This window comes from Fusarium keratoplasticum, chromosome 6 (assembly GCF_025433545.1).
Source record: "Fusarium keratoplasticum isolate Fu6.1 chromosome 6, whole genome shotgun sequence".
NCBI lineage: Eukaryota > Fungi > Ascomycota > Sordariomycetes > Hypocreales > Nectriaceae > Fusarium > Fusarium keratoplasticum.
Window position 1 is genome coordinate 2,116,541 of NC_070534.1, and position 27,114 is coordinate 2,143,654.

A 27,114-nucleotide genomic window follows, 5' to 3' on the forward strand; every position below is an offset into this window, starting at 1 on the left:
GAAGGTCTCTCTTGGGATCTCCGCCGGTTTGCGAGGTTCCGACGCTCAAGGTGTCGGCGCAGGTGCTGCGTTCTCTGGGGACCTTGCGTTAAACCCCCAGAGGCGCAGTAGATCAGGTAAGCCCAGCATAATTTCTGATATTTCTCACCGTGTCCATGGGGCAAAGGGTAGGAGAGGAAAGGAAGGGATAGAGATGGAAGATTGCACAAGCCATAGAGGGGAAAGCCGCTGTATTTATTCCTGAAAAAAAACCAAGCTTTGTTGGGACTGGAAGTTTGTGGGATATGGACAGTTGTTCTTTCGGCCAAACTCTGACTTTGGCTTTGCTTGCTCATGAGTTATTTTACACTTAATCTTACACCCCGACAAGAGTCCTCCTTTTATACACAGCACCAATCACGCTGATCCCATCCATCTTTTAATCTCAGAAACGCCATCCCTGAACAGCAAATCCGCATACGCCTTGTGAAACTCAAACATCCACCACGGCCTCAGGGGTTTATTCACAGACGGATTGCAGGACATGGAATGATAGTGAACCTGCACCGCTTCCTTCCCCTCCTCGTCCCTTGATCTCACGACTGCGAACCTATGCACGCCACCGAACCAAAACTTGTCGCTGCCAAAGCCAAAGTCGACGTAGCTTTCAGTGCGATCCGTTCCATCCCTGAGTTGTTGCGTGGCCAGATGCGAGTCTAGAGTCTGAAATACGCCGAATAAAACAGTGTTGAGCGAGGGAAGTTTCGTATCAGAGAGGTCCTTTAATGACCAAATGTCGGTTCTCGCCACGGGTGCAGCTTCTAGTAAGAGTCAGCTCTGGTCAACTAACCAAGGAATAATACTCACTTGTGAAATGGACGAGGTTACGACCGAGGGTCTGAAGCGTCCTCCTCTCAGGCCCTATAACGGCTCCTCCAAAGTATCCCTTGACAAACTTTGCCAGCAAAGCCTCGTCAGAAACATCGTGGTGCTGAGAGGGGATGTCAAGAGCGATGAAGCGCGAGTCGGACACGCGAGCATGGTTTCCAGCATTGACAATCTCACTGACCGACCTCGACTTCCCAAAGGACTCGGGTATCGTTTCGAAACGTGTGATTTGCCCTCGATCGACCAATCTTACTCGTCTTTGCACCATGAAGCCGTATGTTCCGCCCACCGTCACCGCAGCAACCAAGGACGTCGCCAGTATCTTTCCTGAAACCGTTCGCAGTGCCATGTTGAAGTTAAAAGTTGAACAGAATGTGATATTTACAACTACAAGAAAAGAAACAAGAGATTCATCTATTTATTTGGAATCCTTTGACTCATTGAATGAGGATCCTTTGAGATGTCATGGCTCACCTGAGCATTGGCATCCGGTTCTACCCGCGAGGCCTAGACGACCTTGGGAATGGCCTCCACTGGAGCCCCAGAAATATCGGGGGTAGAATTGCTCCGCGACAAAAGAGGCGCAAGCCACACGGCTTGTTTAACCATGAATTCTCCCGTTTGACAGGTCACGTTTAACCTCTTGTATTATTCTCAGCCAACCGCTTTGCTTCTAGCTACCTCGTATATCTATCCAAACAGACCCGATCGGTTGTCGTTGTCATGCCAAGAGACCCTCCACTTATCCATTTCGGTCAGATCAAGGCGTGTATATCATCGGTGGCTCTTTACCCCCCTGATGCTTCCCCTGTGCAACTCGCTTGTTGTGCACCACATACACCACTATCTGGATCGACGCAAACACTATACCCAGAGACACCATAATTATCATGGTGCGAAGACCGGTTTGGTAGCTAAAACATCTTGTCAGCTTACCCTTTCAAGAGAGAAGGGGCCCTTACAATGGAGTGTCGCTCGCCTGGAAATACTGGGTGCCAACCATCAGCCCGCTAATTGCTGACATTACCCACATCCTGGACATTTCATCAGCTGTCAACTCCGTATTCATCCGGCAACCAGGGATACCTACGCAATAGCAATACTTCTCTCACCCGCCTCACGACAGTTGAGTTGAACCCAAGAATTGTGCACAGGGTGGTATCCAACAGCGAAGCTGTTGACGGCCGTCCAGAGCCCCCATCTCGACCACTTGCCGACATGAGGATGAGCCTGTCGGGCTACAATCAGTGTGATGAGGTAGCAGATGTGAGCTCCGACGACGGCGCCGCCTCGACGGTTCGTTCGGTCGCTTAGGTAGGCAAAACCGAAGACAACTGGGAGGGCCAGTGAGGCACCGACGGCAGCGAGGGCATTTGCGGCGATGCGGTCGAACCCAAGAGCCCTGATGACCTATTAGCTGCCTTCGACTCGCAATATGTACCATAAGGAGGTGTAACAGTTCTTAAAGTAAAGCACTTACATGATGATCGACGGCGTGTAAGTCGTCAAGGGCGACCAGGTTGAAAAGACGGCAAAAGTCGAGACATAGTGCGGCCAACGACGATAATGTGTCACCGTCTTCCAGACCAGCTTCCAATCGATAGCCAGTCCCTGGACCCCCGGGCGTTTGCCTATCCTGTCATCCCTCTCGAGTCTCCGCTGAAGTGTCTCCTGTTCCTCTTGAGAGAACCGCACGAGACCAGGTCCAACCAATGGTCGAGGGACATCGGGACTTCCAGGGAGAAAGCCGAGCAAGATGAAAGAGACAACCACTGTAAAGAGACCTTCAACTGTTGTCTAGTTAGCATGGCCAGTGTAGAGGAATAAAAGAGCCAACCCACGTAAGAAGAGCCACTGCCATCCCCGGATGCCACGGGCATTGTCCAGTTTCAGAATACCAGAAGCCAAAATCGGACTAATGGCGTTACCACCAAACATTCCAAAGAAGAGTACAGATACTCTCTTGGCAAGCTCACGCTTGGTATACCACGTCGACAAGGTATAAACAGCGCCGGGAATGTACCCAGCCTCCGCAAGGCCCAGCATCAGACGCGCAACCAAGAATCCAGCTCGGTTCTTAACAAAGACCTGCATGGTAGCCACCAGACCAAAGATGAAGACCTGGGCTGAAATCCACTTGCGCGGGCCGAGCTTTTTGACTTGGTGTCAGAACAAAGTGCATATAAAGTATGGATATTATGTGCTTACCCGTTGAAGTGCCATGTTGCAAGGGATTTCCAAGATGACGATTCCCATAAACATGAGTTGGTTTCCCAAGTTGATGGTGTCTTGTTTGACCTTGATATCCGCGGCAAAGCCTCCGGTGAGGGCACTCGCAAGGTTCATACGATCCAGTTGAAAGACGAGCAGACCAAGGACTAGGAGGAGTAGAACCGAAGAGTCCACTCTGTACCCAAGTTAGTATTTCTCGATTTGTCTGCTGGGAAACACCTACTTTCTCCTCGCCTTAGCCTCCACAACGGGATCCCATTCTATCTCGGACTGCGAGACTGACCGAGATGGGTCAATTGTTGATTCATCGCCTGTCCCATCTTGAAATGTCTTTTCATGTCTCTTCTCGTCGATGTCGGGGTGGTTCGCGGCCGAAGTGGTAAGGACAGAGGCCGTCATCTTGCCGGTTCTTTGTGATATGATATCAACCTACAATCAGGTATATCATATCAAAAAAGAAAATATCAAGATTCAGAGATAGACGTGTCGTCGATTTTGAGTCTCGGAGGTCGTCTCTAATACCACCATGTCGGGACATTTCCAGCTCCACCACGCCAAGAATCACACAATCCGCACTTGAGATGCCATCAACCCGTCTAGAACTGGGGAGGGTTGTAATGCCCGAACCCCCCTTGTACTCCTCAAACCCGCCCATTGGCCAATCCCGAGATCGTCGGGGGCATGAAAGGACCAGAAAGCTGGTTTGAATCTTGCCCAAGCACTCTCCAAGACCTCGGCCCTGGCTGCTCAGATCATGGAACCTGGGAAGCGAATAACAGACTTCCAGAACGAGTAATAAGGTGTGGACCGCGCTGCAATTGATTCCAAAGACCTAAGGCGCTAGCAATGACGTGCTTGCAGATAACCCATTCACAACGCTTGACGTGAAACGACTCGAACCACGCCCACACATTAGCGTATCCGGAGTTTTGGGCCGGGGTGAGTTCATCGGTCCTTCGGGTGTGCGTCGGTGTGCTTTTTAAACTGCCAATGACATTTAAGTAGCCATACACTGCGGTCTTCAATCTGTATTCAGATTCGTTCATCATCGATTTAGCATCACGTCACAATGGCTGTGAAGCGCGTGGCAGTTATCGGGGCTGGTCCTGCTGGTGCCATTACGATAGATGCATTGGCACAAGAAAAGGCCTTTGATCTCATTCGAGTCTTTGAAAGACGTGAAGGTCCGGGAGGATGTTGGTAAGTAACTGTCCTCTATCCTGCTTCCAATAATACTCACACGATATCCAGGATTGGAGACTCTGGTCGGCCTTCAACAGTCTCAGACTTTAAAAGTCTGGCTGACAGGTCGGCTGATACTCCTCTACAAGTCCCAGAGCATCTACCAAGCTATACTCCCAAGTCGAGCCAGCCTCGCTTCACAGAGTCCTCGGTCTACCCCTACCTAGAAACCAACATTGACCACCTGCCCATGCAATTCAGTCAAGAACCCATCCCAGCTGAGACCAGCGAGCGTTCTGTCGGGATATACGGTCCTGAGACGCCGTTCCGCCACTGGGATGTTGTGAGACGTTACATCAAAGGTCTGGTTGAACGGAGGGGATATGAAGACCTTGTCTCATACAACACGACTGTCGAGCGTGTAGAAAAGATTGGGTCTGAGTGGAAGGTGACGCTGCGTAGAGAGGGCAACGAGCGTGACTATTGGTGGGTTGAGTGGTTTGATGCCGTCGTCGTTGCCAGTGGACACTACTCCGTCCCATACATCCCAGCCATCGATGGCCTCGATGAGCTCGAGAAGTCACGCCCGGGAAGCGTGATTCACAGCAAACACTTCCGTGGCAGAGACCTATACAAGGGCAAGGTAAGTGCCCCCTTCAAACAGTGCCAGATCTTTCAACTAACCCATCAAAGCGAGTGGTTGTTGTGGGAGCTTCAGTATCTGCTGCTGATATTGCCTTCGACTTGGCCGACGTGGCTCAACAACCTGTTCATGCCATCACGATCGGGCATACACTCAATGGCTATTTTGGAGGCGAGGCCTTCAACCATCCTCACATCAAAAGCCATCCCTCAATCACGCACGTCCAGGGCCGTGTTGTCCACTTGGCAGACGGAAGCTCGATCCAAGACGTTGATCACATTATCTTTGGAACTGGCTACAGTTGGACTCTCCCTTTCCTGCCGGCCGTACCAGTTCGAAACAACCGAGTCCCAGGCTTATATCAGCACATCGTGTGGCATGATGATCCAACATTGCTCTTCGTCGGAGCAGTGCAAGCAGGATTGACATTCAAAGTATTTGAATGGCAAGCTGTCTACGCCGCTAGGTTACTAGCAGGCCGCGGCACTCTTCCAGACGCCGAGGAGAGACAGCGATGGGAAGAAGAGAGGATCAAGCAACGAGGGGATGGTGCCAAGTTTGCCCTCATCTTTCCCGATTTTGAGGACTATTTCGAAAAGATCAGAGAGTTGGCGGGTGAAGGAGCCGAAGGTGTTGGGAGGAAGCTGCCCAAGTTCAAGAGGGAGTGGTTCCGTGCTTTCTTGGAAGGACACGAGTTGAGAAAGAATATGTGGAAGAGGTTGAATGAGGCAGCGAGAAACGGGCATGGGGAAGCGTCAGATGTTGGGGCAAGATCACGTTTGTAATCAGTTAAGTATATTACAAAGACATCCATCCCAATTATTCCACCAAGTATTAATCCAAAATCGGCCACAAAGAGAATGTGCTGTATGTCACAAAGAAATGAAAGATTAGTTTACATCGAAGCATGCCTCAAGTGCTTTCCTCCAACGTATCCCTCGGCTGTATCAACGAAAAGCTTCCTCCCCTTGACAAACGACACCATGAAGGAGAAAAGCTTCCAGTTCCCGATCTGACCCGTGGCGTGTTTCTTACCGAGAGAGATAAAGATCATCGCCTTGTTTGCTGGTTCATAAGACTTCACAGAACCTTGTTCGGTCAAGGTCGCGTCCAGTGCTGCCGCCATGTGAATGATTTGGTTGTCGGTAATCGTGAGTTGTTTCGGATCGATGTTGCCAATATCCCCAATACCCCAGATGTTTTCCGTGCCAGTGACTCGCATCTTGTTATCCAGCTTCACATTCCCGTCCAAGTCCAAGAACTCATGAGGCAGAAATCCAGTGTTGAGCTTGATGCCATAAAGGGGGAGATACAAGTCCGCCGTGAGGATGCTTCCATTCGACAGCGTGAGCTCCGTCTGTTTGCCATTTTGGCCGTCGTTTGTCTCGGTCACACGGGCTCTGTAGGTGAGCTTCACGCCAAGACTCTTGAGGTCCTTATCCACTGACGCTCGAACCGAAGAATGGGCCCCTTCCAACGGTTGGTCACCACTTATCACGAGAGTGATATTCTTGGACTGTCCGTATCTCGCTGCCAGCTCTCCTGCAACCTCGATACCGGTAGCTCCAGCACCTGCAATGACAATCGAGATGGACTCGCCAACTCTCTTCTTCAGGTCTTTCCATGCCGAGAGGGTGTCTTTGTGGCTTCCGATGGGCTTGAGCGGCAAGTTGCTGGTCAATCGAGATCCAGTTGCAATGACCAGTTGATCATACACAATATCGCGTCGAATTCCTTCTTCCGAAGAAACCTGCACAGAATTCGCCGCAGGGTTGATCTTGTCTGCTTTGCCGAGAACAAACTCGAAGCTCTCGGAAGGGTACTGGTCAAAAGCAGGCTTGATGGGTAGGAAAAGTTGGTCGTCCGGGATGGCGTCTGGTATAATCCCACGTGTAGCTGCAACGTTCCAGAAGAAGTGGCTGTTTGGAGATATGAGTATCACCTTGAGGCCAGGGACTTTGGGAACCGTGTACTTGAGAAGCTTATGAGCCAAGGGGAGACCAGCCCAGCCAGCTCCGAGAATGACGACCGTCTTGGCCATATTTGGTTGCTTCGAGTTGGCTGAGATGGGATGATTATCGAATAATAGATACAGTAAGCATACAATCACTAATTGCGTGTGGCCAGTGGACGTCAAGATGAAGCATTTATACCAGGCTCGCCATCGGACGAGAGGTTCGGTGATGGTTATCACACTATACAAGAAATGGCCCCGAAACCCCGCAAAATTCATCGTAAGCCAAGTAGCTCCTGTTAGTGCAGGCGACACCACCGGTCGCAGGGATCAAGACCGAACGCCGTGTCCGAGAGCGACGACCGATGGCTCTCTCCTCTCCCTTGATGCCACATTCCATTCTCTCTACTCACAAGAAAGTGCTTCATAATCACGGCTTTCATTTCCGGGCAGACTTACCCCTTCAACCCATTTCCGCCCTGTTTGTCCCAGAACCTCTCTGTTCTCGCTTCAGAACCTGGTCGGAGCTTGTAAGCGCCGATGACCGATAAATGTCATCTTCAGACAAACAACCTTCGGCCTCAGACGCAGGCCTCAAGATATGGAGCTGCGTCATCTGTCGTCGTCGCAAAGTCCGTTGCGACAGACGAGATCCATGCTCAAACTGCGTCAAGAACAACATTGAGTGTCACTTCCCAGTGACCGGTCGCATCCCTCGACGGAACCAGAATCCAGGTGCCTACAAGTCTCCGGCACAGAAGCAGTCGGAGCTTCTCAGTCGTCTTAGGCGTCTCGAGTCCGTTGTGACAGAGCTTGCAGCACAGGTTGAAGATGGTTCTCAGGATCCCAGGGCTGCGATAGCTCCAGGACCTTCTGGGGCAGCCAGCATCTCGAGCTCAGAGACAGGTCCAACACCGGCGGGATCTGAGGATCCTTCTGTGACCGAGTCTTCATTGACGACCTCCTCCACTAGCCAACAAGCTGGTAGTGAATATGATGAAGAGTTTGGTCGTCTAGTCGTTGACAAAGACGGCGGCCTCCACGTCGGAAATCGCTTCTGGTCCGTCTTTTGCGGCGAGGTAGGCCATTCTCTCAAAGAACGCAGGCACCAACTAACGTATCCGAGGTGGACAACATCCTACAAGCAGTCCATGATGTTGCCGAGTACTCCGGGCCATCTAGCGACTCGATTATGCCAGAGCCTGGTCTTGAAAGTGGACCATCTCCTCTCAGCCATCTGGGCTTCGTCTTTGGCAATGCCGACTTTGCCAAGGCTCTTGATGGCCTCAACCCCATGCCTTCTCAGATGTTGTTCATCTGGCAGGCATACGTTGAGAACGTAGACCCCTTCATCAAGGTCCTTCATGTTCCGACCGTCGAAAAGGTCGTCCGTGAATTAAGAGGCAACTTCAGTTCCTACGGTGCCAACATGGAGGCGTTGCTCTTCGCAATCTCACTCGCGGCGATTACATCCATGAACGAAGAAGCAGTGTCGTTCAACTTCAACACACCAAAGTCCCAACTCATACAGCGGTATCAATTTGGAACTGAGCAGGCACTCGCACGTGCAGATTTTCTCGTCACCAAAGACATCATTGTCCTCCAAGCACTCGTTATTTACCTCTCCCTGCTTCCTCATCTAGGATCCAAGGAAAAGGTATGGCCAATGATGGGCCTAGTTCTAAGGCTTGCAAAGTCGGCTGGACTTCACCTCGACGATACTATACATACAAGGAGTCAACTGGAAGTGGAAACCAGGCGGCGCCTGTGGTGGCAGATCTGTTTCGTGGATTCCCAGAGTCGGAGGGCTGAGGCTCCTGAGCTGTCCATCACGTCGTCGTCCTTTGACACGAGTATACCCTCGAACTTGGACGATATCGACCTGCCTAACGGGGCGCCATCTCACTTGCCAGTATCCCATGAGAAGCCAACAGCTACAACACTTTGTCTCATCCGCTGCGAGCTGTGGCGACTGACCCAGTCGTTACGCGACAACATAACCAAGAGCCCAGGATCCCACATTGAGCTTCTCAATCTGACCAAGACAAAGATCGAGACCAAATATCTCCGCCACCTCCAGCTAGACAGGCCTTGGGATAGTTTCATCAAGACCATGACAACACTCTTCTTCTCCAAAGTCGAGCTCCTCGTCCGTCGACAACCCAGCTCACAGCACTCGATCAAGACGTCCCTAGAGCCAGTCATGAACACCCTCAAATCCGTCCATGCCCTCAAGTCAAACCCTTCCTGGGCGAAGTGGCGCTGGCAGCTCCAGGGTCAGGTTCCGTGGCATGCAATGGGAGTATTTCTTCGTCAGGCGTGCCACCAACCATGGACACCTCCTTTGGAAGAAACCTGGCAAGCGACTCAAGAACTTATCTTTTCCACCCCGGAGAGCACGAAATCAGGACCAATGTGGCAGTCGCTGATGAAATTATCTGCAGGGGCACAAGCACACCGAGAAAGGGAATTGGGGCGTCAAGAGGCTGAGGCACAGCCAGGCAACCGGGCCGGTGATCCCACGAGCTTTAATGCCGAGGCAGCTGCGATTATTCATTCACATGATCCTATCACAGTCAGCGCATCGAGTTTCCAATCTTCATTGCATATATCTCCCCCAGACCCTGGCAATCCGTTGATGCATCAACACGGTATGGGGTTACACGGAACGTCCGACAATCCTCCGCTCTGGACTCCGGCAGGAGACATGGCAGACTTTGGACAAGTTCAACCTTCTGGAGATATTTCTATACTCGACGATACCTCTCTGATGGATTGGGAAGCTTTAGCAGATATGGACGGATCATGGGCGACATGGGATCTTTTCTAAGTCGGTCTCGGGTAGTTACCCCGTCGGCCATGGACAAACAACTCGCCGACTCGAACACTATTATCCCGACTTTTGGCTGTGCTAGGTATGAATATAGTAAACGCTTATTGAGCTCCTTGCAAGGCTGCAGGAATCTAGGCGGAAATACCTTCACATAGCCTGGCGGAGTTCCGCCCAGTCGTCAGCTTTGGCCTCAAACACAACGCAGGACATTCACATCACCTAGTTATCTATAAAAGCCGAAACAATCCATTTAATCAAGGACCGTTAGTCACTTCAACTATTCAGTCAATAATAACCGATACACCAGTTTGCCAATCGACTCTTGTGGTAACCGCTTATACACCGGTGTCCAGGCGATAATGACATTCCGCGCATTGTACACACAACTCTTCCCCCCAACACCGCCGCTCACCGAAGACAATGTTCCCTCACAACGCGGAAAGGTGTTTATTGTGACGGGTGGAAACTCAGGTGTTGGGTTCGAGTTGTGCAAGATCCTCTACACCACAGGGGCAACGATCTACATGACCTCCCGATCGGAGGTGAGCTTTATATATAGCCTTATCACGCTTAAGCTCACCCGTCCTATAGGAACGCGCAATGAATGCTATCAAGCAAATTACAAGTAGCGAACCAGCCCCTGCCAACCCCGGAGTGCTCAATTTCCTTCACCTGGACCTCAACGACCTCCACTCGGTCCGGGTCTCGGCAGCCAAGTTTGCCAGCCAAGAGGCCAAGCTCGACGTCCTCTGGAACAACGCCGGAACGGGCGGATACCGTGTCTCGCCAGGAGCCAAGACGGCCCAAGGCCTTGAGGCCATGGTGGGCATGCATTGCGTGGCCACGCTGCTCTTCACCACCCTCCTTTTACCGCAACTCCGTGACGCGGCGTCTGGGGCTGCGAGGGTTGTCTGGACGTCTAGTATCGTTGCGGATCAAGGATCACTACCCAATGGCATCAACTTTGATACCCTTTCAACAGGCACACCAGACCGTGTGCTCAACTACGCCGTCTCCAAAGTCGGCAGCTGGATGCTCAGCCGTGAACTGGCCCGTAGACACGGCAGCGAGGGCATCATCAGCGTCGCCCAGAACCCAGGCAACGTCAAGGGCGGTTCGTACGAGGGCACCCCAGCCGCGACCATGTTCCTCCTCAACCGGTTCCTGCTCCACCCTTCCAAGTTCGGGGCGTACACGGAGCTCTACGCCGGGCTGTCCCCCGACATCACTCCCGGCGACAACGGAGCCTACATCATCCCGTGGGGGCGGATCCGGCCGGACGCCGAGTGCCCACGCAGAGACATCGTTCACGCCATGTTGACCGAGGAGGACGGCGGGCTGGGATATTGTAGCAAGTTGTGGGACTGGTGCGAGGAGCAGTGGCAGGCATAGCGAGGAAGGGGAGCTCAGGTGAGGCGACTGCCGAGCTCGGCCGCTGACGGTGGCTCGAGATATATATCGTGGTTGGTGATTATTAGTTCATGATTGTATGGAGTTTTGTAGCAGGCGGCCAGGGTACAAGGGTGTGAATCCCGACAGCTTCGGCGGTTTTGGAACATGGAACGCCCGTGCTGGGATCGAATCCATTCAACGGTTCGCAATCATGACTCGATGCAGGATGATGATTCCTTTGTGAGAAGCTTACGGAGTTTAGGCCCAGACAACCATGCAACATATTCAACCCACCTTTATGCTGCTGGTTCCGATTGTGACCTCCCAAGACTTCGTGTCAAACATTAACGCGCGTACAAATGTCGTGATCAAGACCGTACATCCGGTAAAGACGCAGGGTGACGTGACCCTGACATTTATAGAATGCTTACAGAGAAGAACCAACACGGGATAGATCTGCCCAGCCAAGCAACAGCCAAGATGTCGAAATCAAGGCAGCGGGGTTGGAAAGCTCCTTGGAAGACTCGGCGCTGCTCCAGTTTAACTAAGCGCGTACAGCGCCCTGACCTTGTTCTCTTTGTCGGAGGTTTTACCGGAGGGAGTTGATGGATCAACACAAAGTCAAGGGTCACCTACTTTATCGGATATTCACTTAACCGAGTTGAGATCCACTTCACTCTTGTTCCCAGGCGCCGACATGAGACAAGGGGTCGTTGGTTTCAAGATGCCGGACTCAACCTGGGGAATCGAATGTCGGCGCCGTCGTCAGGCTTTGGAGATTGTCTGAGACGTTGAAGCAGGCGATCGACAAGGAAAGGATCCATCTCGTGGTTATAACTGCTACTCTTGAAAATCATGATACTGTACTCTAATTCAAAACTCCACCAATTAATTAACCACCGTCTCGAGACGGGGAATCACAGTCTCGAAACAAAGCCGAGGATCAACGGAGAGAGGGGTTGGCTACATTTTTCACCCAGGTTCACTTTTCAGCTGCATTTCCCATTTGGATTTCGAACGTACAGTAGTCTCATGATTGTGGCTTACACTATTGACCCAGCTGGACTCGCTCGCGACCGGGGCTATCGAACGCCGACATTTTATACGCGATTTTTCTTCTCCTTTTTTCTGCTGTAAAGTCGTTTAACGTTCTGATGAAACCCATACGGCGTAAAGTCTGGAATTGTCTCGTCTTCAATAGCCCTTTTATAGCAAGTCTCCCTCTTATCCACACACAAAGTCCACCATGGTCTTAGACATTCGGGCCATCAACACGGTTGGCTTCCACCCGGTGTTCAGCCATGTGGGGGGGGGCTTAGAGAATCATATGAATACCCAAAAGCTCGGGTATTCCGCGTGGCAGAAGAAGAAAAAAGAACGGGAGAGGCAGAGACAAATGAATGAAACAGGACAGTCTGATGTTCAAGAAATCGTCGTCATGATCTTCAAACAAGCCTTTTCGCTCTGACTCTTGGCACAAACCCATCCCATCCCCCACGACCCTTCCCCCTCCACATCATCCCCTATTATCTTAGAGCGAACCGCCCTGACCCTCACACCACCCACCTTGAGCCCCTCTCATGATTGGCAGCCGCACGCAAAGCCCGGCGGATCGCAATCTTAACCAACCGACACTTGGGTCTAATTTATCCACAATTAGTTCGTCAGCCGCTGTCGGTATTTTACTGCTTATTTGTGCATAGAGCAAAGCAGGCTGGGTCACATCCAATCCAAAGACCCCTCCTTTTTTTTCGGTTGTCCATCTTTTTTCTGCCGCACCTGCAGATGAAATTCAACCACAACAGGGGGGCGTTGATATAGCATTATTTCCCATCCCGCCATCCCCCGTTTAGTTGCAAGTTGCAAGGCCCTCTCCCTGAGCTGAGTGTGTATGTAGTGGCGCCAGGTTCCTTGTGTCTAATGCTGGATGGGATAACGCGGTTTTCCCTAGAGTAGTATCCCATCCCATCCCATCCCATCCCATCGCCCCCTTTTTCCCGCCCCCCCGAAGCCAAGCCAAGTCCCCTCCAGTGTTGGGTGACGTCTGAACAAAACTACGCGGCTGCCGATTAGACTACCGCCAGGGCCCAAAACTCTGTTTCTTTCTCTTGCTTGCATTGCAGTCAGCCGCGCAACGCAAACACAACACTTCTGGAAAGCTTGTTCAACGCTTCACCATCCACTCTTTATTCCCTTTCTATTCCGAGTTTTGTTTCGTTTTCTTCCTTTCATACTACCCACCCCCCTCCAACTGGCAGGTGCAACTCTCGTTCATTCTTGTGCGACATAATATCACCCGCCACACTCGCTCTCTAAAATCTCCGGTTCATTCGCTATAACCTCAATTCACCCCTCCAACTCCGATACATAATGGCCGTCGAACAGAAGCCTCAGGTAGAGTCTCGTCCGCCGTCCAGACTAAAGATCGCCCTGGTGGTGCTTTTCCACTCGTCGTGCGCCATCTGGAGCACCATCCTCTCCAAGTCGGCTCTCAACGGCGTTGAGGCCCCCGTCACCCTGCTCGCTCTCCAGACCACCATCCAGGTCCTGCTCCTCACAGTCATTGGAAGCTTTACAGGATGGGTTAAGCTGTATCGCCCTACTTCGGTATGAAATGAATCATTCCCATTGTAAATCGCATCTTGCTCATCATCCATAGGCCTGGGTGGCTCTCCTCCCCCTCACGGTCGCTCGTCTCGTTGGAATCCTCGCAAAGACCTACTGCCTCGCCTCGGTCAACGCCTCCGTCTACCAGATCGCTCGTGGTCTCCTCCTCCCGTTCACGCTCTTCCTCTCGCTCCTGGTCCTCCGACCCCGCCCCTATTACCCGCCGCTGTCGCTGGTCGGCTGCGCCATGGTCATGGCCGGCTTCGGCACCGGTATGATGGCCGACTACAGCCAGATGCTCACCTCGGGCAAGGGTGTCCTCCTCGGAGTCGGTTCCAGCTTCACCACCGCCGTCGAATCCGTCGTCGTCAAGCGCTTCCTCGGCAAGAGCCAGGAGGGTATGTGGCAGATGGTCTGGATGTCCAACTGCATGGCCGTCCTGTTCTACATTCCTCTGCTGCCTCTCTCTGGTGAGCTCTCCACCATGAGCTCCCTCTTCTCCGCCGAGACCTCCGACATTGGCCGCCAGTTCCTCGGTTCAGCCTGCCTGACTGGTGTCTCGGCCTTCCTCCTCACCATCGCGACCTTTATGCAGATCGAGGTCACCAGCCCGACAACCCACATGATTGTCACGGCCGCCCGAGGTGTTGCTCAGAGCTCACTCGCCGTCATGCTCCTCGGCGAGCTCCTAACCGCCGACCGCGCCGGCAGCATGGCCCTCATCTTGAGCGGCAGTGCCCTCTACGGATGGGCCCGCGACCGATACCAGCAGTCCAAGAAGCCGGCGGCCGGGAGCTACCAGCTTCTCCCCAACGAGGAGGCGCAGACAGGGATGGACAGCAAGGAAGCCAAAGAAATCAAAAACTAAAGCTAAACTAAAGATACCAAAGAATTTTCTACATGTCGTTTTCATTTCTTGTTTGGTTCGGTAGGGCGGTTTCATGAGACAGGTGTTTTGGATGACAAGACACGGCTTACATTTCCTTATACTATAGACGTAGATATCTCACCATACAATTGAGCGTCTTTGTTCGATAACTTCAAACCTGTCTCCCTTTGTTTTGATCGCAAACCAACACAACATGCCAATGACGGTATAATGAATGCCCTTGTTTACCTCTCTTATCGATCGCCAAGACAAGACCTTGGAATGGGCGCTTGGGCACTTCACTCCACCAGCCCCTCGTCTCCACCGCCTCTCGTCCAGCAATTGCACCATCGCACCCCGCACTGTACAGAGTCAAAGATAACAGCCTCTCAATGGAATGCGGACATTCGACGCCTCCTCCGTCGCCCGAGAGACATTGTGTCAGTCAGACACCCACTCACATGCACGCCCAAGACATCAGCGCTATAATTGGAGGAGGCGTTGCATGCGATACGACACCAAAAATATCAACAGAAAAAAGTGTATTAAGCTCCTGGTCATACGTGTGATAAATGTGATCAAAACATAATCCGCTCATCCAGACACCCCATCCATCATTGATTGACAATGCCCAGTCAGTAATAATTGTACAAAACGAAATCCCTTCATAGGTCTCTTCATAGCTAAATGTCGGTTCGTAGATAATAGATATCACTTGTCCTGCTTTTGGGCCTCAGCGTACGCCTTGACCTTTGCCTCACCCAGCTCCATCCACTCGTTGCAGTTCTTCTGGTTGTCCGCCATCAGCTTCTTGTTCAGGTCCCGGACCTTTTGTCTTCGCTTGATGAAGCCGTCCTTGTCAGCAATGACACGCTCGATCGTGTCCATCTCTCCCTCGCCAGGTCGGGCGACCCATGTAACCTCCTTAGGGAGATAAGTGTAGGCGTTGAGGAGCTCCTCGTTCGCGACAATGGGCGCTCCGGCGATCAGGGAAGCGGGGATGGTGGATGACGCCTTGCGGTCGTAGTAGGTATCGGAGGCGAAGCCAGGAATGATGGAGAAGGAGCGCGAAAGGAGAGCGTAGAAATCGGGGTAAGACAGGCCAGAGTCGAAGAAGATGTTGTTCTTAACATGCTCGGGAACTTCAGGCTGAGTGCCGTGTCCTATCACGTGGAGCACCACCTCCTCAGGCTCATGTTCCTCGGTGGTCTCGTTGGCCTTGCGGATGACGGAGCCCAGGTGGTTGAAGATGCCGTTGTAGTCGCGACGACCAGAAGAGTAGTCACCCTGCATGGCGAGAGAGATGGGATCGTTGGGGTTGGCCTCGGGGATTTCGACGGGGTACACGGGGGGAATGACTCGGGTGGTGAGGTTGGCAACCGAGTGCCACTTGGGGACGGTCTCCTTGACGAGGAAGTCGAGGGTGTGCTGGCTCAGGCCGACAAAGTCAACCAGGCCGCGCTCGGCCCAGCCGCGGACGGTCGAGACATACTTGCCCTGGGCCCAGCGGTCGGCGTGGTGGATGGTGCAGAAGAGGAATGTCTCTCCATGGTTGAGCAGATCGACAACAGGGTCGGTGCCACGGTCCAGGTCAAACTCGCAAGTCGTCGAGACGAGGATATGAGGTCGGGGATCGGAGGTCATGGCGCCCGCAAACTTGTCGAACTTGTTGATGGTGACATTGGCAGCGAGGGTAAAGTTGTCCATGATCTCGCGCATGTTGAAGCGCTGGTTGGCAAAGTAGGCGTCGAGCTGCGAGTTCTCGTAGCTACCAAACGCGTGGAGCATGGCGGCGGCCACCTCGTCGTGAGTACCCGAGGACTCGACGAGGGCGATGCGCAGCGGCTCATCGGGCTTTCGGCCCTTGTAGGTGCTCTTGCTGCTGCCCTTGTCGCTGCCCTTATCGCCAGATCCCTTCCACGACGAGAGGACACCATCGTCGGTGGTGAAGGGGATGCGCCAGCTCTTAGGCGGGCTGGGAATGGATGACCAGGCATCATCTCTGAAGCTGACGAAGAAGATGACAACGGCGAGCAGAATCGCAAGCCATAGTAGCGAGTAAAACCGCCGAGGAAGAGCGACGGCAGACATTTTGCTGCTGCTGTGATGGAAAGTGATGGTTTCAAAAGAGTGGACGATGATGTAGAAAACAGTCGAGCATCACGACCCCGACAGCGTAAGTTTGGCGAGAGACCCAAGTTTTTGGCGGAATTTCTAGAGACAGTGCCAGAGGGGAAAGGGGTTAAAGTGAGTGCCACCCAAACTTCCGATAGGGGGGCAGTGTCAGCGCTTAACTACATACTGTCAGACACTGCCAGCGCCCGCCTCTGATAGGAGGGGACCCGAAGCAACAGCCTGCGAGTCCATTTTTTACTCTCTTCAGCGAGCGGTGCGGCGCAGGCAACCACCCTCCTACCAGAATCCTTCCTTCGGCACGGATTTCCCCGGCATATGCAATACTGGGGGCGGCGGCGATAGTGTTTTTTCTCGCTCCTGATGAGCTATCGCTGACAAAAGTCTAGCGGCGTCAATCTATCTCCGGCCTGCCAATTCGATTCATTAGACACGCCCCCCCGGGGCTAGAAACTAAAGATCAAACATTTGGAAATAAGCCAATTTTTAAGCCTATGTACTTGACGCGATTGAATGGGAAAGAGACTTCGTTGCGTTGCAGTCCAGCTGGGCGAGAGTGGATTAATAGTCCTCCACCTCCAATCTCTCAGCCAAGGAAAAGCCCTTGCAGCCACCTCCTTTAACCACCTTTCTCCACGTGACATCACCTTGGCATTGGTCGCGGACGCATGGAGACATTGTTTCAGCCAGGGGGTCGCCGGGGCGGTAGTGGCAGCGGCCGACGATCACTTTTGTCGCAAACCAACGGGGGCAGGGCTCGGTGAGTTTAGAGATGGAGCCAAGATCAACAACGTGTCCGGAAAAGGAGATGGTGATGTTCCCGCATATCTTGCCAAAAGTGAAACCGGACCGGGGGGAGGCGGTCAATCCGCAACTGTTGGAGTCTCGACGTCACATGTCTCTGTTTCCATGTCGAGAGACAATGAGGTGATGGATTTCTTTATCGCCTGCCCATTGTGCGTTAGGACACCATCAGGTGGGAAGTAACAAGGTGTCGATAAACAATGGATTGATAATAACGTCTTTATCATTATCTGTCTGTCTGTCTCTGTTGTACAGCTCAACACTGGTCTATGGCGATGCTTTCTGCTCGTCTCTCCCTGACCGTGAAAGAACAAAGAAAATAAAAGGAGGGTAAAAAAATAAAAAATAAAAAAGAGAGAGAAAATCTAGAGGCTGTAAACGATTAAAACAATGAGTTGACTCCGTTTGGTTTGATACCCATTTCCCCATTGCCAAGACCGCTGGAATGCCCCCAATCCAGAAAATGTGGTGGTTGTAGTTGTAAGAAGAAATAACCCCAGCCAGCTCGGGACCAACATGCAATTCTTTTTTTAATACACAACCGATGAACCAGCTTGTCAGATTACAAGGTGGTACATGGAACCAAGCTTCTCAGGTCAAATCATAAACTTGGTTGGTTCAGCTCTTGCTCGAAAAACATGCGCGCCACGTCAAACGCCGAGTGGATGCTCTTGGTGATGCGCGTGCATTTGCAGTCGCGCGTCCACGTGTTGTGGAAGTTGAGGTTCTTGCCCAGCTTGCTATCCATCAGCACATGAGGCACTCCGATGACGGTCGACAGGATGTGGCCGTGTAGACGGTCCGTGATGACGAAGCGAGCCGATCCGAGGAGGTCGAAGCCGGCCATCGACTTGGCCCACGCTCGCTGGTTCTTGCCGCGCTCTCGGTTGTCCTTGTTGTCAATGTCGGGTGTCTCGGTGAACTTCCAGTCCACCTTGCGGTATGTCACGTTGCCCACGGCGCCGCCCAGGTCGATGCGGCCTTCACCAAATGGGATCATGGCTGAGTCGCCCGCAGAGATCTCGGCGTCCTTTCGTGCAAGAATGAGGATGTCGTGGCTGGGAAACAGAGTTAGCGGCTGCAGCAGAGAAAACACCACCACGGGGATCTGCAAGGAACTCACGTCTTGGGCGTGTTGACTCGGAAGTCTGATCGGTTCCCCCACATAAAGGCGATATCCGGAATGAGATCGTTGTCGATGCCATCGGTCTGGCCAAAGTTGTCGAGGAGCCAATCGTAGCTGGGCTTGTCACGGGCCGCAAGCTGAAGGTCGTGGTGCTTCTTGAAGGCGATGTGGGTAAGGTTGATCCGTTCGGGGTTGTTCATGAAGATGCTCTGGGGAAAGGCGCGGATGGAGACGTTGGTAAAGGTCGAGATCATCTTCATGCGCGACGGTTGGTCCTCCCAGTAGTAATCGTTAAAGTTACCACCGCCAGCCATGATGATGGCCGAGTGCGGGCGGTGCTCCTCGAGTCCCTTGCGGAACTTCTCCATGTCACATCCCTGGTGCATGAAGCTGTAGCACCGATTGTCAGTATCTCCCCTCCTCTGTGTCGACAGCGGGACAGCATGGGATCTTACCGGCAAGCTTCCATGGTCTCAATGCCGAGAATGCTGAGCAGGATCTGTTGGGCGGACCAGATGGCGGCATCTCCCTTGTTTTCGGTCTCGAGGTATCCCCAGATGTTGGCATAGCGAATACCCTTGAATCGCTTCTGGTAGGTCTGGATGATTCGCTGCTGAAGGTCGTTGACAAGGTCCTCGCAGCCGGCGGTTGGCGGCCGGGTCAAGTCGTACGAAATGTCCCTGTTAGGGTCGACCTCCTCCTCTTCCTCCTCCTCAATGGGTGTAGGCGTTGGTGTCGCCGAGGCCTCGGTGGTGCTCCCTCCTTTCGACCATAGCGAATCTGTGCTCGGTAGACTGGCCCTGAAGCTGTCGGGCGCCTGGTAAGACAGCAGCAGGACGAAGACAAACAGGACTGCAACCACGGCTAGCGCGATGCGTCCGAACCGATTCATTACGGGCAACATGATGAAAAAAGAGAGTGAACACCCGGAAAACGTCACGGAATCAAGGGAAAGGGTCGTAGCACTGACGGAGAGAACATTCCCTCTTTTTCACTCTCGATCAGAAGGAGGGACCAGCGAGAGCACCCGGGCCAGATAAAAGAATGTGCCGTCTGGTCGATTCTAACCAAGAGCGCCACGCGCGCCCAGCCCACACACCCACGGATCCATGAATGGACCCCTGGCTCTAGTATAGATGTGGATGTGCCATCCCCTCCAAGCCTTGGCCCATGGTCCATGACGGATTTCCTGTTCTTGGCAGGGATCGTTGTAGCCCCCTTTTCGACCGGTATACACACACCCCGGTGGAGAGCACTGGTATAGCCCCCCTTCATGCCCCGGTATGCGCATCACTCAAGATGCACTTAGCGCCAACTTACGCGGCATGCAAAGAGGCCACAGGTCACTTCCTTCTGCGGCTTTGGTGCAAACCGGGATAGACCAGGCTCTGTCACTGCCAAGCGCGGCCCCCCTTTTCTATATCCGAATTTCTACTATCCCTCCCTCGTCCGTCCTCCACTTTGGCCTCCATCCCACGCACGCGCTTTTGGCCTTGGAAGCCATCTTTTTTTCCTTCTTGTCTGGAGACCATCATCTGGTTCACCATCTCGTTCCCGTCCTTGCTCCCGTTGAACGACTGACCGTTGTTCGTCCGCTCGTTTCTGCCGATTCGCCGCCCTGCCGAACCCCCCCGCCTGCCAATCCATCATGGCCGACAACAAGAAGAACGACGATTTCGTCGCCAATATGCCAGATAACGGCATCGGTAATGGTGACAAGGAGAATGATTCTCTCGTCGGTCGCGGCGCCGGTACCGATGCCATCCCGCCGCCTCCCACGGGCTTCTTGGCCAAGATCGAGAACAGCGGGCCATTCTCCATCATGGCCTACTGTGTTTCATCCATCAGCATGACCGTGGTGAACAAGTATGTCGTATCGGGTACTTCGTGGAATCTCACCTTCTTCTACCTTGCCATCCAGGTACGTCCATCTCCATCCATTGCATCGCGCACGGTTCTAACTTGTCTGTCTAGTCCATCGTCTGCATCATCACCATCACAGCATGCAAGTACTTTGGCCTTATCAAGTCTCTCGCTCCCCTTGACCCTGAACGGATCAAGAAGTGTACGTCGCCTTCTCCTCCAGATGCACAAAGATGTGGCTTGCTAACGTGCGTCATGCATAGGGTACCCCATCTCGCTCGTCCTCGTTGGCATGATCTACACTAGCACCAGGGCCCTGCAGTACCTCTCGGTGCCCGTGTACACCATCTTCAAGAACCTGACCATCATCGCCATCGCCTATGGAGAGGTCCTCTGGTTCGGTGGTGCCGTCACCCCCACCGCCCTCTCTGCCTTCGGCCTCATGGTTCTGAGCTCCATTGTCGCCGCTTGGGCCGATATCAAGAGTGCCATGTCGGGCGACTACAGTGCGACCACCGGTGACAAGGATGCCCTCGCAACCCTCAACGCCGGCTACTTCTGGATGGCCATGAACGTCTTTTGCTCTGCTTCGTATGTTCTGGGTATGCGCAAGGTCATCAAGAAGATGAACTTTAAGGACTGGGACTGTATGTTTAACTTCCATTGTGCCTGTTGGCGCACAAGGTCGAACCGTTGCTAACTCTTGCACTAGCCATGTACTACAACAACCTCCTCACCATCCCCGTCCTCGTCATCTGCTCGCTCCTCACCGAAGACTGGTCCAGCGCCAACTTTGCCAAGAACTTCCCCGAGGAGTATCGCAACCGCATCACGATCGGCATCATCTACTCTGGCGTGGCCGCCATCTTCATCTCGTACTGCACTGCCTGGTGTATCCGTGTCACCTCGTCCACCACCTACTCCATGGTTGGCGCTCTGAACAAGCTGCCCATTGCCATCAGCGGCCTCATCTTCTTCGCCGCCCCCGTTACCGTCGGCAGCGTGTCTGCCATCTTCCTCGGCTTCGTCAGTGGTCTCGTCTACACCTGGTCCAAGGTCAAGGAGTCCGAGGCCAAGAAGAACTCTCTCCCCACCTCTGAGAACCGGGACTCGTCAAAGTAAAATTTGACATTTCATGACAACTACTCGCCTCAAACACCAATTAGATGAGCACAACCCTGCTCGGGGCATTCACTTCGAGTCTTGCGCCTTTTAGACTCTCAAACGACGAATGGTGCACCCGGCGAGGTGCACGACGATAATGTAGACAATTTTGTAACAATGTCATAGAATCATAGCTTGCAATCTTTGAAGGAGGGGGGAAGGGGCAGCAATCATTTTAAAGCGTCTATAGATATGAATTGTATAGAAGTCTTGTTTCAATGGATGTCTTTGGTCCTTCTGCTTCATCCAAGTCTCCCGTGAGCCTCTGACAGGACCCTTGCTTGTCCATCGATCGTCATGACAGATGCGACCACGCTCGAGCCTCAAGTTGACATGACGTCTATTCTAGAAGAAGAAACTAACGGACTTGAAACTAGGAGCAGGAGGCTCTGACATCCGATAGGGCCTAGTGAACCGGCTTCTCACTCCGAAGTTGCACAAGATGGCGTCGGTCAGCAGATCTGACATTGATCCGACTCTGATGCAGTGCCAGTAAGCAAGGCTCATACTCTCTATTACAATCTATCTCCAACACAAACCATGCACAAAACGATCCACCTTGAACCTCTTCCGCAATATCACACCCCCTATTTCCTGCATCGCCCCGGGAGGCCTGGCTTCCGCTAAGGCTGAGACTAGCGAAAAAGAACGCCATCTCATAAGCTTACGGCCCCCGGACCCGAAAAATATCTCCTCGAGCGGGTTAAGAGGAAATGTGTCGCTGCAACAATCATACTTTTGAGGGTACCTCTTAAGATAGTGTAAAAATGATATGATAATAATTAAAAGAGATGGTGTTTCTTCTTATTAGAATATCATTATTGTTTTAAAAATAAAAATAAAAATTTATAATTATCATCGCAAGTAGAGAGGTCTTCGAGTTCAGTCAATCCTAAACTCTGAGCTTCTGGCGTCTCATTCATTTCTTGGCCCCGTTTGAGGCATAAGGGGGTGTTGTCTGTCACTCAGCTGTCGTGACTGGGCGTCTCATCAGAGAAAAAAAAGAAAAAAAGAGGCGCTGTGACGCCCCCTTTTTTTCGGGCGTCGCTTCGAACTGTGGCGCATGTGCTATGGACGTTACTGTACGAGAAAGCAGCAGTTGGTTTGTTGTGTTATGCCTCGGCTAAGTTCCATGATGTGATAGTCTAGAACTTTTTTCAGCCCGCATGCTCGCTACTGTACTCAGCTCGCTCTGTATTCCCTATGAGGGAACCCATAGTTCTATACGAGGCGTTTATACGGGGTGTTGCATTTCAATGGTCGTGTTAGTTTCGACTCAATGACCTTGCTCGTTTCTACTCGTGTTGCTTCTGCCATCCAACCAAGCCTTGATACACCCCCTCCTGGCTCATCTACATGAGTCGATGTGTGTTCGAGACGGTCGTGCCTTGCATGAGAACCGCCACGTGAAAGCCAAGGCTTCAGGTAAACGCTGCCAAGCTGTCTGGCAGTTGTGAATTGGCAAGTGGTAGTGTGACGGACCGGACCTCGCAACGTCGGGTGTGACTTAAGGAACTAAACCAAACAATTGCCATTGCCTCTATCAAATCCGTCTTGTTGTATCAGATCTCATTATGCGCCGTGCCATGCCGTTCAATCAATAACAGGTCACCCTTGAACCTGTCGTCTACTTTTTGTCCTTCCGTCGTTGCCTTGCACATCCCATGACTTCACTCCACAATGAAGACACCAATCTCTCTTTACCCAGACAGAGAAATCAGACGCTGATGGTCCTGAACACGCTAAACTCCTCTCCAGTAGCCACCAAGCTGCCCGTGATCTGAGGGTGCCAGTGAACCTCCTTGGCGTCCTTGAGGTAGTGCACAAACAGCAGCTGAGGCGGCACATCCTTGACACCAGCCGTGTCCTTGCTCTCCTCGTCATCCAGCTCGACAGCCAGATCCCACAGCGTAACCGTGTTGTCGCCGGCGGCCACGGCAACGATGGAGTCGTCGGTCGGATGCCACTCGACGCTGGTGATCTGCTCCTTGTGGAAGTTGAAGCTGGCGATGGGCTGCGGCTTGTCGGAGCTGGCCTTCCACTGCCGGAGGTCCCACACGGCCCAGACTCCGTCATCAGCGCCCGAGGCGAGCAGGTGGGACGTCTGACGGGACCACGACATGACGTTGACGTCGACGTTGGACACCTGCATCGTGATGGCGGGCTTGCGCGACTTGGATCGGACGTCCCACACGCGGATGGTGCCGTCGCTCGAGGCGGACGCAAACACGGATTGCTCCGACGGTGACCACTGCAGCTCCTCGACGCTGCTCAGGTGACCCTGGAAGGCCCGGTTGTCCGTGACCCAGCCGCCTCCGTCGGTGCGAGTCGTCACGTAGATGAGGCCGTCGTTGTCGCCGGTCAGCAGCTTGCCGCCGGGGATCATGGGGGACCAGTCGAGGGCGTAACCCTCGCTCTTGTGCGCGCGGACGGTAGAGATGGGCTTGTTCTGCTGGGGGGTGATGGTGGTTCCGGGGTTGTCGAACGAGGCGAGGTGAGGGGTGATGTCGTGGATGAAGACGTTGGTCGACTCGGTCATGGTTGCGGTGAGTGTAGTTCCAGGTCGTCCAGCTTCTTGGCTGGGGATCTGATGGGCGCGGATACGGTTGGTGGTCGAGTTGAGAGGAATTGACTTGCTCTCGAGGATAGGGTCAGAGTCCTCGTCGTCATCGTCCTCCGAATCGGAACCCTCATCGCCACGGTCCATCTTGCTCAATCCACTAAACTTCATCACCATGATCTGGTTGTCCGATGCCTTAGCGTTCTCAGCCTGGGTACCAGCGACGGTGTACATGGTGGCAGGGTAGGCCTTGCGGTTGTCGCCGAGGCCGTCGCGCACAATATCGAAGGAGAGGCAGGGCCATGGGGTGCTGAGGTTGTGCAGCATCTCGTAGGTGGTCAGATCGGGAGCAAGGGTCTGGCCGGGCTCGAGCTTGCTTCTGCCGACGATAAAGGTTCCTTGGTCTTGGTCGACGTCCATTGCGTCTGTGGTGAAGCTGTTAGTGAAGGTGTTCCTCGTAGTAGCTCCAGTATCAGGACCACACTTACCCTTCTCCTCAGCCTCGCGCTCAGCATCGGGTCTTCCATCAACACCAGCCTCAAGAATCTCGTCCTCGCTCTCAAACTCATCCTCAAACTCGTCCTCAAACTCGCCCATATCCTTGGTGTTGTCATCGACGTCCATCTTCTCAGGACGGTCGCCGCCCTTGAGGGGCGCATCGCCAAGATCGGCGTCGGCGGTTCGCTTCGACATTGTGTACTCGTGTATTAAGATCTGGAAGGAGGTCGATGAATTGCTTCCTTATCGTGGTTGAAGCTCAGATCCACGCGCCAAGATAAAAAAAAGTTGAATTTTTGACGCCGTGCTTTGGTGCCCCTCCATCAACCCAAAGAAAAAAAAAATTCGGGGACTGACCAACCCCGCCATGACGCGGGGCATTGATTCCGGAGATTTTCCGTACAGAACTCGGCCATTGAAGGCAGGTGCAGCGAAAGACGCGTTGAGGATGTTGTAGATGCGTGTTGAAGCCAAGTATGAAGCTGCAATAAACGATACATCACCTTACTCTGTCATCAAAAAGGTCTTTACAATGTTAATTGAACTAGCCCAATACGTCATCTCTCCCAAACATTCCATCAAACAATACAATTTGCAATACATCCTTGACTTACCCTAGGCTGCTGATAAATTCACGTCCAAGCTGGTCCCCGACGCTCATCGTATTCGCTCGCGTATTGTACAGTACCTTGACCACCAAGGTTCAGCTCAATTCACGGTCTTGCCTTCCATTAAACCAAAAGCTCCATAATTCCAAATCATTCCAAAAAGCTTGCATATCCCTTGCAACGCCCCCTCCAATCCGAGGCGGAGCTCCGGAGCATCGCCGTGCCTTGGCTGGCTGTGTGGAAATGTTTTGTCAGCAAAAGACCCAAACGGCACTCGGAGCGATGACGGAGACCCCCGCGTGGTCATGCACGAGAAGATTCCGAGACTCGTCCACGCCAGGGCCCGGGATTGGATTCCATTGCGATTGTGTCATTTTGCCTGACTTATTCATCAGCCCCCGACTCCCGAGGAGCCCACCAAAGACTACTAATCAATCAATCTATTGTTGCCCATTGTCTTTGAGATATATATAAGGGAACCCTCTTCGGAATACCAAGTGATCCACTCTACTTCTATCGCATCAAAAAGCTCAACTCCATCACTGCCCCTCCAAACTATAAAACATCCCCCACCAAAACCCCTCACCAACAAAACTGCACACCTACAACCACAACAACAAACACAACCAATCGCCCATCATGTCTGTCATCGAGCTCAAGAGCAAGGCCGAGTTCAACGAACTCATCAACAAGACCCCCTACGTCGCTATCCAGGCCCACGCCACCTGGTGCGGCCCTTGCAAGGCCATCTCCCCCTTCTACGCCAAGCACGCCGACGCCCTCGCCATCCCCGACAAGTACGCCTTCGCCAAGTTCGACACCGATGACGTCCCCGACCTCGCCTTTGAGCTCGGCGTCCGCTCCATTCCCGCCTTCTACTTCTTCAAGAACGGTGACAAGGACGAGAGCCTGGTCGGCCCTATCCCCCCCAAGCTGAAGACCCTCGTCGAGGGCTACGCTGCCGAGGCCAAGGGTGAGGCCGGCGAGGAGAAGCCCGCCGAGGAGAAGAAGGAGGACAACACCCTCAAGACCGACGAGAACTTCTAAGTGCTGTCTAGCACCCATTGATGGACTTGGTGTCGGAATAGCAAAAGGCGTCGAGGCGACGTCGCAAGGATACCCGCCTGCACGTCACGGGCAGAATAGATAATCAGGAGCAATTTGGCCATTATTGGAGCCGAGTGCTCAAGGAACATGACTGGACTCGATAGGGTATCGGCCAGTTCAATCTAAGGAAGAGCGTATACAGAAGTAAAACAATTTCAAGTTCAAACAAGCCTCATCTCGAACAATCGTGAAACGCCATGTTATACACATACTTCATAATAGACACTTCTACTGTTGCCGCTGTTGTGGTTGTTGACGAGAGCACCTTTCTTCGCACAGCAAAGGAGAACGAGTATGAGGTAGTCAACTCCTACACCAAACGAGACAGTATTGTGGTCATCAATATTCATTCAATAAATCAAGAAAAGATTCGCTTGTGGCTACTTGTAAACCGTATAATCCAAGAATGGTGCCGTGTCCCGTTGTGCTGTGTTCCTCCTCCTCCAAATCTCATCTTCAACCCCTCTTCTATAAACCCCCTTTCTGGTACCCCTTTTTTTGAACTGCTCCCAATCCCACCTGTGCAATACCTCTCCCTAGACACCAAGACCTAGTCTGCTACTCGTACATGGGTCCACCATCGCCAATGTCCCATCAGACGCCTATCCCAATGGTATCTTGTCCTGGGTCGTAAGACAGGAGGGCAAGAAAAGAAGCGAATAAAAGAAACAAG

General features: G+C 52.7%; 11 protein-coding genes across 11 annotated transcripts; 5 read left to right on the forward strand and 6 right to left on the reverse strand.

Moving 5' to 3' along the window:
• Positions 1–396: 396 nt before the first annotated feature.
• NCS57_00863800 (uncharacterized protein) lies at positions 397–1,216 on the reverse strand (the record flags this gene model as incomplete). The annotated part of the gene is made up of 2 exons (XM_053058448.1): positions 397–800; positions 847–1,216. The coding sequence occupies 2 exons, from the start codon at positions 1,214–1,216 to the stop codon at positions 397–399; spliced, it is 774 nt and encodes a 257-aa protein (XP_052912279.1).
• Positions 1,217–1,825: 609 nt separating this feature from the next.
• NCS57_00863900 (MFS domain-containing protein) lies at positions 1,826–3,498 on the reverse strand (the record flags this gene model as incomplete). The annotated part of the gene is made up of 6 exons (XM_053058449.1): positions 1,826–1,901; positions 1,958–2,269; positions 2,348–2,657; positions 2,709–3,018; positions 3,076–3,274; positions 3,323–3,498. 6 exons carry the CDS (start codon positions 3,496–3,498, stop codon positions 1,826–1,828), a joined length of 1,383 nt encoding a protein of 460 aa, XP_052912280.1.
• Positions 3,499–4,168: 670 nt separating this feature from the next.
• NCS57_00864000 (uncharacterized protein) lies at positions 4,169–5,709 on the forward strand (the record flags this gene model as incomplete). Its single annotated transcript, XM_053058450.1, has 3 exons — positions 4,169–4,299; positions 4,351–4,924; positions 4,975–5,709. The coding sequence occupies 3 exons, from the start codon at positions 4,169–4,171 to the stop codon at positions 5,707–5,709; spliced, it is 1,440 nt and encodes a 479-aa protein (XP_052912281.1).
• A 110-nt stretch (positions 5,710–5,819) lies between these two features.
• On the reverse strand, positions 5,820–6,965 carry NCS57_00864100 (Pyr-redox-2 domain-containing protein; the record flags this gene model as incomplete). The annotated part of the gene is made up of 1 exon (XM_053058451.1): positions 5,820–6,965. The coding sequence occupies one exon, from the start codon at positions 6,963–6,965 to the stop codon at positions 5,820–5,822; it is 1,146 nt and encodes a 381-aa protein (XP_052912282.1).
• A 464-nt stretch (positions 6,966–7,429) lies between these two features.
• NCS57_00864200 (Fungal-trans domain-containing protein) lies at positions 7,430–11,103 on the forward strand (the record flags this gene model as incomplete). The annotated part of the gene is made up of 4 exons (XM_053058452.1): positions 7,430–7,957; positions 8,005–9,134; positions 10,019–10,253; positions 10,303–11,103. The coding sequence occupies 4 exons, from the start codon at positions 7,430–7,432 to the stop codon at positions 11,101–11,103; spliced, it is 2,694 nt and encodes an 897-aa protein (XP_052912283.1).
• A 2,370-nt stretch (positions 11,104–13,473) lies between these two features.
• Positions 13,474–14,578, forward strand: NCS57_00864300 (TPT domain-containing protein; the record flags this gene model as incomplete). The annotated part of the gene is made up of 2 exons (XM_053058453.1): positions 13,474–13,710; positions 13,763–14,578. 2 exons carry the CDS (start codon positions 13,474–13,476, stop codon positions 14,576–14,578), a joined length of 1,053 nt encoding a protein of 350 aa, XP_052912284.1.
• A 711-nt stretch (positions 14,579–15,289) lies between these two features.
• Positions 15,290–16,669, reverse strand: NCS57_00864400 (uncharacterized protein; the record flags this gene model as incomplete). The annotated part of the gene is made up of 1 exon (XM_053058454.1): positions 15,290–16,669. The coding sequence occupies one exon, from the start codon at positions 16,667–16,669 to the stop codon at positions 15,290–15,292; it is 1,380 nt and encodes a 459-aa protein (XP_052912285.1).
• A 1,447-nt stretch (positions 16,670–18,116) lies between these two features.
• Positions 18,117–19,545, reverse strand: NCS57_00864500 (PS-pyruv-trans domain-containing protein; the record flags this gene model as incomplete). Its single annotated transcript, XM_053058455.1, has 3 exons — positions 18,117–18,573; positions 18,639–19,031; positions 19,097–19,545. The coding sequence occupies 3 exons, from the start codon at positions 19,543–19,545 to the stop codon at positions 18,117–18,119; spliced, it is 1,299 nt and encodes a 432-aa protein (XP_052912286.1).
• A 744-nt stretch (positions 19,546–20,289) lies between these two features.
• Positions 20,290–21,626, forward strand: NCS57_00864600 (GDP-mannose transporter; the record flags this gene model as incomplete). Its single annotated transcript, XM_053058456.1, has 4 exons — positions 20,290–20,562; positions 20,616–20,706; positions 20,768–21,151; positions 21,217–21,626. 4 exons carry the CDS (start codon positions 20,290–20,292, stop codon positions 21,624–21,626), a joined length of 1,158 nt encoding a protein of 385 aa, XP_052912287.1.
• A 1,759-nt stretch (positions 21,627–23,385) lies between these two features.
• On the reverse strand, positions 23,386–24,921 carry NCS57_00864700 (CAF1C-H4-bd domain-containing protein; the record flags this gene model as incomplete). The annotated part of the gene is made up of 1 exon (XM_053058457.1): positions 23,386–24,921. One exon carries the CDS (start codon positions 24,919–24,921, stop codon positions 23,386–23,388), a length of 1,536 nt encoding a protein of 511 aa, XP_052912288.1.
• A 1,052-nt stretch (positions 24,922–25,973) lies between these two features.
• On the forward strand, positions 25,974–26,381 carry NCS57_00864800 (Thioredoxin domain-containing protein; the record flags this gene model as incomplete). Its single annotated transcript, XM_053058458.1, has 1 exon — positions 25,974–26,381. The coding sequence occupies one exon, from the start codon at positions 25,974–25,976 to the stop codon at positions 26,379–26,381; it is 408 nt and encodes a 135-aa protein (XP_052912289.1).
• Positions 26,382–27,114: the final 733 nt, after the last annotated feature.